Below are 9,991 nucleotides of genomic sequence, written 5' to 3'. Positions count from 1 at the left end.
CACATACATACGTAATATATATATATATATATATATATATATAATCTCTCTCTCTATCTAATTAAATATTTGGAATAGAATCTTGCTTATCCGAATTCACAATTTTTTTTAATTATTGAATTTTTTTGTACATCAAATATTTAATTTTTTTATTTTATAAAAAATACGTAAATTTTTCTTATTTATATTGAATAAAAAAATCTAATTAAAATGAATATTAATATAAATGTTTTTATTTCTAAAGTCGTTCCTTCAAACGAATATCTTAAGAATATTATATGAATATTAATATAATATATTCAAATAAAATAAAATTATTTGAATTCAATCAGTTACTGATCTTTTTATGTATTCTATAATTTTATTATTATCTCTATATATAAATATTAATATATTCGTTGAAAGAAGAAAAAAGTTGCAAAGTTAATTCTAGAAGCAAAGAAAAAAAAATCAATTGAAGCTTATTTATTACGTTATAATTGGAATTTTTATTAAATGAAGCTAATAGAATGAAATTATTGTCTCCATTACATCATTATTACTCTTCATGTCTCATTTCATTTAATATATACTTAAAATATAAATAATTTAATAAATAATCAATATTTTTATATAAATTTTTGTATTTATATTTTATTATCTCTAAAGTCGTTCCTTCAAACGTATCTTACGAATATATTAACATTCTATATATTTTAAAAATTCAGTTGAACAACTAAATTTAATCAAGGAAAAATATTTAGTTTTTAGAATATACGGTTAATCAAGATTCTATTGTTAATATTTATTTATCTATACAGTATGATTGATTTAAATATATATATTTAATTTCTTTGACTATTGGAAATATAAAAAAAAAAATATTAAAAAATCATTTGATGAAAAATAATAATAAACATAAATATTGTTGTATTCATATTTTTCTTCTTCTGAAGTAAATTTATATATTTTTATAGAAAAAAATTAAAAACTTTTGATTTTATTTTCTATAAATTAAAAATAAATTAATTAACCTAATTTAATTTTTTTTTAGAAAAATATTAAAATATAATTTAATAAAACTATTGAATTAATAATTTAAAATCCTTTCTTATTCAAAATAGAAAATATATTTACTTTCATTTTAGAATCAAACACTTTTTTTATACTTCCAAAAGTTTAGAGAAATAGTTAAATATATAAATTTAAATTGAATATATTGTGTATATTTTTGTTCACTACGAAAATACAAAAGTATTTACAATTCAATAAATAAGTCGCCATTTAGAGTATCCACAGAGTCCTGTGTTCAAAACTCACAACTTCTTACATTATCAAATTGACAAAATCAATTTATATGAAACTTGAAACTCTAAATTAAAGATATCTTATTATGTTCAATCGATGATATATTTATATTATTTGTTTTATACATTGTAAAATAATATAAAATAATTATTTAAATATAAAAAATGATATAGATTGAACAATTAGTAAAAATATTTTTTTTCTATATTTTTCTAAAAAATATGGTATTTTAAATTTATATACGAATTTATTAATTTAAAGTAAATTAAAATCTTGTATTTTTTTAAATTTTATTTATTATAATTTCTTTGTTATATTTACTTCTTAAGATCTATCTTTAATAACAAGCAATAATTTCATCAATATTACAGAGAATAAAATTAAAACGGCATATTATTATTTTAACAATAATTATCATCGATTGAATATAATTATTCTAAAATTCAGTATTCCATTTTCTAAAATTGACTGTTTCAATTTGATCTAATTTGAAGCGAATTCTCCCTCACACCACTCCATAGAGTAAGAAAAAATTTTAAAGAGAATAATCGCTTTTTACTTTGGTCTAAGAATCCCTGCGATCCTCTTCTTCTTCCTTCTTCATTTCAATGACTTCTTGATTTGCCTCAATCGTTTCTTTTAATTCTTCTTTTTGTTTATTAGAGATTATTTCCTTTATTCCAATTTCTTCTTTTTCCTCTTCTTTCGCTACTACTTCCTCTTCCTTTATAGGTTCTTTTTCTTCAACATTTGTAGATGTTGATTCTTGTTCTTTTGATTCTTCCATTTCTTCTCCAGATGGACTTACATTAGCCCATCTTGATTTTCGTCCCCTATTTCGATTTTCTCTTTCCATGTTATTTGAATGTTTATTATTACCTTTTTTATCTCTAAGATTATCTCTTTGTAAGTGATTCTCTGAATCAGAAGACCAGGAACCAGGAGGAAGTTCCTGGTTTCTCCAGGGAACAGCAGATTCTGGAGGAATAATGGATGGTGGACCCATAGGTCCAAAAGGTGGTCTAACATGAGGACGAATATCATCAAAGGGAGGTCTAAAAAAGGCATCTGATTCTCGGGGATCGAACGGTGGTCCACGAGGTCCAAAAGGCCTCATTCCAGGACGAAGAGGTCGGGGTCCCAAGCCTCGTGGATGGAACATTAATGGACCTATAAAAAAATTTGTTAAATTTTATTTATTTATTCAATTCTTATTTATTAAGAAATATATATAAAAAATGATTTATATCTATTTTAAATACGTAACATAAATGAAAAAATTAATTAATAACTTAATTAATATTATTTTAATATTTAAATTTAATGTTATAATATATAATATTTAATATTTAATGTTTAATTTTTAATGTTTAAAAATAATTTAATATTTTAAATTTTTCTTTTTTTTTATAAAGAATAAAAATATTTTTACCTGGTCCGCGAACTCCTAAAGGAGTTGGGCGTGGTCCAAATCCGTCAGGATGTCCAGGTCTTGGACCTCTAGGTCCCATGATTGGTGGCATTCCAAATATAGGATCGATTCCAAAGAATTCCCGTCTCCTAGATTCAAAATCACTTCGGTCGAGATGCCCTCTTGGATCGAAACTATCTTGAAGTCGCAGGTCAAAACCATCTCGTCTTATTTCATAATCAAATCGATCTCGATCATCAAGTGGTCTTCTTCCTCGTACTTCAGATCTATCGAATTCCTCCCTTTGAAAAATAATTAATAATTTACTTTAAATATAATTATATTTAATTATAGTTAATATTTTAAAAATTGAATTATATTATATTATATTAATTTTTTTTTTTTAGAAAATATGAATTCTTCCTTAATAAGTAGTATTCTTTAATAAATGATTTTGAAGAAAAAATAATTTTATTTGTATATATATAATTATATACCAAATGTTTCATTTAATTGAATCTGATCTGGAATATCTGACAAGACAAGACAAAAATATTTTAACCAAAGATATTTGAATATATATATTATATGATATAAATTATTTTTTGTAGGTCGAATAATAAATAGATCTACCTAAGAAATCAATTATAGTATAATAGAGATTCCAAGATTAATTTCATTTTTTTAACTGAATCATTTAATTTATTTGGGTTTCTATAAAAAAAATATTAATCTTACGTCGAAAAATACATTTAGAAGATATTTCAATTTAAATATTGTGAATATTATTAAAATTCGAAAAAAAAATAATTGTCTGTGATTAATTCTAGTTTAATAGGATTTTCGCGAATATATAAAAACAAAATATGTATTTCCTTCATTGATTGAATAGCTTCGTCCATTCATGTATTATAGCTTATGTCCTATAGCTCATGTCCTAGCATGTATTATATTTCACTTATTTTATTTAATTGAAAGCGATAATTAATAAAAGAAATGCGTATTTTATTTTTACATATCTATCTAGGATTTGTTCTAGAATCAATTATAATCATTTTATATTGTCCGATTTTCATTATCAGTTGAAAATAAATATCGATTAATTATTGATACAATGTTTAAACGTTATACCGATCAATAATCATTTTCAATTGGACGGAAAATCGGAAGGCGAAAATTGAACAAATGAAAAGGTTTATAAATGATTCTCATCTTTTTAATCTTCGAATTTTGACAGAATAGAAATATTTAGTACTTTTTTATATAGGAAATAAAAATCTAAATCAATTCATTAATGCATCCAGATAAATTGATTAATGAATTCAAAATTCTATGATTTTAATTAAAAAAGCGAAATTGATTTTGAAATCTCGCTCATCATTTGACTTATGAAAAAATTCTTTGCATAATATAATGTTTACATTTAAATTAAATAGTTTTTGTTAAAACATTTTTTTGATAACTTTAATTTTTGATGAAATATTTGATCATATTCAATTAAACAAAATATTCTATATATTCATGTTTGTATATTCTTATATGCTCATAATAATTGTATTTATTTCTATGATAATTTACTTATTTTTGTTTGTTTTATCAATTATAAAATTATTATTTTATAATTGAAAAAAATTGAAAAAATTAATATCATATAAATTAATTAAAAAATATAAATATATAATATAATATAATATAATATAAATTAATTATAAAATTATATTTTACCTTTGTTCTCTGAGTGGTCCAAGTCTTCCAAAATCTTCTACTCTTTGTCCATGTATTCTATTATCAAATTCTTCTTGATATATTCCTCCTTGCAACCTTGGAACATCCATAAATTCCTCGTGTATCTGTGATCCTCTGTGACTCCTTCCGAAATTCTGTCTATCTCTTTGTTGTTGATATTCTCTTGGATCTTGTGGATTACGAAAATCTGGTGGTCGAGCTGGGAAATCACCTCTTTCTTGAGGTAAACCAAATTTTGGTAAATCCATCAAAGAAGAAAGAGGTTCTCCACGTGTTGATCGAGAATCATCAAAGTTTCTATCAGATCTATCTCGTTCTTGACGATTACGAGGAATTATTCGATCAACACGATCTTCAAGCGGCAGTGTACCATCAGCCAATTGACGCAAACGATCAGCTAAACTTGGTTTGCCATCCTTTTTTGGGGTAGATTCGTTTTCCTGAATACAAATATTTTATTAAAATTGATTTAATAATTCTAATTCTGATTGAAATTCTAAGCAAAATAAAATTTTTTATTAATTTAAATCATTTATATAATTATATATTTTGTATAATTTTTTAAAACTTTTTATCTCTAATATTTTAATATTTAACAATAAAAATTTAATATATTATATTTTAATATTTAATAAAACTAATAAACTCAATATAATCTTTAGTTTCATATCTTCTAATTTATAATAATCTATAATCTTCTTTTAATAGCAAATTACCTGAAGATTTTGAGTTTGTGGATTTCCTTCGCGATTTTCTCTGTTTTCTCTTTCTCTTCTATCATCTCTATCTCTATCTCTAAGATCCCTTCTGCGATCACGTCCTCTATCTCTTCCTCTACCTCTATCTCTTCCACGATCCATTCTAGAATCATTACCTTCTCTATCTCTGTGCGATAAATGTGTCTCTCTATCTCTTCTTTCTCTATTTTCACGATCTCTTTCTCTTTCTTTATAATCCCGATGCTATTATTATATTCAAAACAGAAGTCAAAATAATTTTATATAATAATATATAATAATAAATAATAATAAATAATAATATATAAAACAAAATTATTATTGTTAAAATAAATAAATAATATATATTTACTTCTGCTTGTTGATCAGATTCTATTCGTTCTTCATTTTGTGGAAGTTGTTGTTCAGTTAAATTATTTTTATTTTTTGTTCCATTTGAATTTTGTGGCATTGCATCTTCCATTTCTACATCCATATCATCAGCAGAATGTTGTTGAGGTAGTTGCATTTGTAAGGGTGCAGAAGGTCCTACACCATATGGTTGACGTAACATTGGTAAATTTGGCATTCCTGTTTCCGTTGTTGGTGGTGGAACTCCTATCGGAGGAACATTATGTGGCATACCTAAAAATAGAATATTCATAGGTTTTATTTCGTAAATGAAATATTATATATAAGGTATTAATATAATAAAAAAAATCTTTGAAAAGTCAAATTTAGAGATCAAAACAAATATAAAATATATGATTGAGATTTATTTATTAAATTCTAAACAAATTAAATCTCATATGAAATCAAATGATAATGTGATTTAAATCTTTGCCTTATTTTATTTAATGCAATTTTAAATTGCTTATAATTTAATAAATAAGATTTACTCAATATTTTTATATATTAATATTTATGTTTATCAATTTTAAACGTCCCACGAATATATAAATTTTATATATATACCAGTAGAATTAGGTTTATCAGAAGGTGCTGCTGGAGCTGGTAAAGGAATTTGAGTTAGTAAACCAACGCCAACACTTGCTCCAAATGGAGAATTTACAGGTGGCGTTAACATAGTTTGCATCATTCCTGGTGGTCCTAATAAACTTTGCATATTTGGAGGTGGCACACCTATGGGAACGTTTGGCATTAAACTATGTGCCATTGGTAATCCCATTGGTCCAATCATACCTAGATAATAAATATATATAAACTTGATAATAATATATTGATAAAATTGAAAAAAAACATTGATTTCTTATGAAATTTCTTTTAAATAATTACGTACGAGGAACTCCTGGCATCGTGAAAGCAGGTGGCATCATCTGTAATTGTGTATTTGGTGGTGCTAAAAGTGCAGCTGATGTAGGAGGTCTAATTGGTGGAGGTTGACTTGTATCAATTACTTGTTGTTGTTGTTGGCCTTGTTGCTGAGTTTGCTGTTGAGATTGTTGCTGTTGAGCGCTAGTTGAAGATTGCATTACATTTACTATACCATCTGCTAAATTTGGAATTCCAGTAGCTGCAACTAATGCTTGTTGTTGTAATTGCAAGTGTTGTTGAAGCACATCTGCAGTTCCGGAATGTTTTAATTTACCTATATATATATTATTAATGATTTATAAAAATTTATAATCTATTCAAAACTAATAATGAAGTGTAATTTTTTTAACCTTTTAAATTGGGCGGTAGAGTGTCCTCATCAATCATACCTCCTTCTTCTAATAGTTCTAAATCTTGATCAGTAACATTAACTAATTTATTCCAAGGAATATAACTAACTCCTAATTCAACTTCCCAATAATCTTTCCATTCTTTTCCTTTTACTCCTTTTCCTGGTGCCCAAGCTAACTAAAATATATTAAAAATTTTATTATTATAAAAAACATTTTTCTTCATTACTACATAGGAACTTAAAATTAATAATAGGTTTATAAATAAAAACTTTTTATAAAAATAAGTATAACATTGATATGTGTAAAAACAATCAAACTTACAGTGATTGCTTTTCCTTGCATTTTATGATTTTTAAGCTTAGTAAGAGCTCGGTATGCATCTTGTCTTCTATTCATGCATATAAAGGCGCAACCTCTAGGTGAAATTAAATCTATACTAACAATGTCACCAAATTCTCCAAATGTATCTGAAAGTTCTTCTTGATGTACCAATTTTGATAGATGTCCTACCCAAAGAGTAGTACTACAAACTGAAAATAAATATTAAATTTATTTTAAAAAAAAGACAAAAAAAAAAAATTCAAAAAAAAGAGAAAAAAAAAATATATATATATATAAAAACATAATTACCACTTAATTTATCTCTCACAATTGGTGGCAGTCCTCGTTTACGTCTTTCTCTTTCTTTTTCTCGTTCTTCTTCAGTCATTTTTTCTCGACTATCCTCTCGTTTTCTGTCACGACCTCTGTCTCTTGATCTAGATCTAATAATAATTTAATAATAATAATAATTTAAATAGTTTATAATCATAATTTAAATAATATAATATACATAAAATAATGTAAAAATATATTTATATAAATAAATTATTCAACAATATATTTATATAGTAAAAATATATAAAATTACCTTCTTCTTCTAGATCTACTTCTTGATCGAGATTTTCTATCTCTGTCTCGATCTCGATCTCGATCTCGATCTCGATCTCGATCTCTATCTCTATCTCTATCTCTATCCCTATCTCTATGCCTTGGTGATCTAGAACGACTATGATGTCTGTATCGATCAGGTGATCTACTTTGTGATCTTGTATTTTCACAATTTACAATTTCTACACTGCTACTATCTCGTCTTGTGCCATTTCTATGAATGATTTATTAAATTAGTTATAATGAAGATTAAAATAAATATAAATTAAATTAAAATAATATAAATAAAAAAATGAAATTTTATAAAAGGGATCAAGAAAAAAAAAGTTACCCAGAATAATCTTGCGTGTCTTGCCGTTCATCCAGAAGCGGACTTTTTTGATTTTGATGCGTTTGTTGATTTATCTGCCTAATATTTGATAAAGGTTGAGAGGCATATGGTAGAGCTGGTGGATAACCAGGAGGTGGTTGACTCATATCTTGTATGACGCTGCTATTTACATTTGTTGTATATGTACTTTGTTGACTTGGTTTCAAGATATCCGAAGGTTTTAATTCACATTCTGACGCAAATGGTAAATTCTAAAATGAAAATTGATTTACAATAAAAAATTAATTTTTTTTTATATTTATATAACTAAAAAAAAAAACATATATTTATTATTAATAACATACAGGAACAGTTTGAGCTAAATGCTTATCAAATTCTTCTTCTTGTTGTTTCATTTGTTGAAGTTTTCGCATTTTTTCTTCTGTTTCATGTTGAGAAGAAGTACTTCCTTGCATTGTTTGTTGTAATGTTTGAAGTTGTCTCAAAACCTATATTATCAATTCAATGATAAAATAATTTATTTATAATATTATATTTTATTTACATAAGTAAATTATAATAATGTTAAAATTATTAACTTGTACCTCTGGATTTGTTAAAAGAAGTCCAAGACTTTCTAAACTATTTCCAGTTGAAAGTGTATTATGTTGACCAGTATTAGATGTTCCTGTTGCTGCTGGCGAATTAGCAACAACAACATCATCATCTTCTTCTTCACCATAATCAAAATCTAAGAGTTTTTTATCAAATTTTACAGAACTTTTTTGTTCATTCGATTCTTGTTTTTTTAATAACAATTGTTGTAAATGTTGTAATTGATCAAGAAAAGAAGCATCCATTTGATTTGAATTTGATTGCCCCTAAAAAATGTTATAAAATATATCAATTTTACAAACGATATATTATAAATAAATTAAAAATAATAATTAAAAATATAAATTAATTAAAAATAATATTTAAATAAATTAAAAATAAAATATAATATAAGCTATATTATATATAAGTTATTAGTAAACTTACTAAAAGTTTATTAGCATTAACTATATTTGCTGTCTCCATTTTTGTTTGTGCAAGCCAAGCAGGATCAATTGGTTTTGCAGAAGAAAATATTTTTTGATCTTTTACTACATTTTTTGCAGTTAAAGGTGGAGTTTTTACAGAAGTACCAGTATTACTAACATTATTTGTTGAAGAAATATTCAGTGTACCTAAAAATAATAACGAATATTCAATATCTAATATGATAAATTTCATAGATATTTTATATATTATAAATAATTTTATACTAAATCACAGTTATTTTACCATTGGTATTAACTGCTTGTTCCTTATGTATTGGATGATTTGGATCCGCAAGATCAAATAAAGGTTGTATTACCTCTGAAGGAAAAACTGCATTTTTTTGCCAAAGATTTAAAACTCTTATTACTTTACTTTTATCTTCTTGAGGACATTTCAAAAGATTTAAGAAAGTAGTTTGCATGTTCTTAGCAAAACGTGGAGCAAAAACATCTTTCTCTACTCCAAACTGATGTCTGGATTGACGTACAATTGAATCAATAACATACAATCCAGGCACTTTGTATTCTGGTTTACACTGTAACATAAAATTAATATATTATATTAATATAAATAAAACTAATTTTATAATTTAATTTTAAAAAATTTCTTATTTTTTATAATATAAAATAATATCTTATAAAACTATAATTTATGAAACTATAATTATATTATATTAATATATATAAAATTATAAGAATAATTTTATATGACTTACTTTTTGAATGAATTTTTCAACACTTTGCACAACATGTTTATAAAATTTAATTGCTTTAATTGCACCCCTAGTTAAAGAATTCATTTTAGCTTTTGAAATTGGTGG

The 9,991-nt window shown here is 24.6% G+C and overlaps 1 protein-coding gene across 1 annotated transcript in view; it reads right to left on the bottom strand.

The window, feature by feature from the left end:
* LOC102679763 (SR-related and CTD-associated factor 4) overlaps positions 1 to 9,991 on the bottom strand; it is a 13,479-nt gene extending 3,488 nt beyond the window's left edge. Inside the window, exons 1-17 of the mRNA XM_006624218.1 lie at positions 9,887 to 9,991; positions 9,415 to 9,706; positions 9,130 to 9,317; positions 8,694 to 8,969; positions 8,454 to 8,597; positions 8,110 to 8,360; positions 7,759 to 7,992; positions 7,479 to 7,612; positions 7,170 to 7,378; positions 6,846 to 7,023; positions 6,461 to 6,769; positions 6,136 to 6,363; positions 5,534 to 5,805; positions 5,161 to 5,406; positions 4,424 to 4,884; positions 2,720 to 3,000; positions 1,847 to 2,457 (exon numbers count right to left, since the gene is read on the bottom strand). Of these exons, the coding sequence (XP_006624281.1) occupies positions 1,853 to 2,457; positions 2,720 to 3,000; positions 4,424 to 4,884; positions 5,161 to 5,406; positions 5,534 to 5,805; positions 6,136 to 6,363; positions 6,461 to 6,769; positions 6,846 to 7,023; positions 7,170 to 7,378; positions 7,479 to 7,612; positions 7,759 to 7,992; positions 8,110 to 8,360; positions 8,454 to 8,597; positions 8,694 to 8,969; positions 9,130 to 9,317; positions 9,415 to 9,706; positions 9,887 to 9,970 (4,392 nt within the window). The 5' untranslated portion in view covers positions 9,971 to 9,991 and the 3' untranslated portion in view covers positions 1,847 to 1,852. The remainder of the gene's footprint in view (positions 1 to 1,846; positions 2,458 to 2,719; positions 3,001 to 4,423; positions 4,885 to 5,160; positions 5,407 to 5,533; positions 5,806 to 6,135; positions 6,364 to 6,460; positions 6,770 to 6,845; positions 7,024 to 7,169; positions 7,379 to 7,478; positions 7,613 to 7,758; positions 7,993 to 8,109; positions 8,361 to 8,453; positions 8,598 to 8,693; positions 8,970 to 9,129; positions 9,318 to 9,414; positions 9,707 to 9,886) is intronic.

This window comes from Apis dorsata, unplaced genomic scaffold, assembly GCF_000469605.1.
Source record: "Apis dorsata unplaced genomic scaffold, Apis dorsata 1.3 scaffold_1001, whole genome shotgun sequence".
Lineage (NCBI taxonomy): Eukaryota > Metazoa > Arthropoda > Insecta > Hymenoptera > Apidae > Apis > Apis dorsata.
The sequence above is the reverse complement of the archived record's forward strand: the minus strand, read 5'-3'. Positions and strand labels throughout refer to the sequence as shown.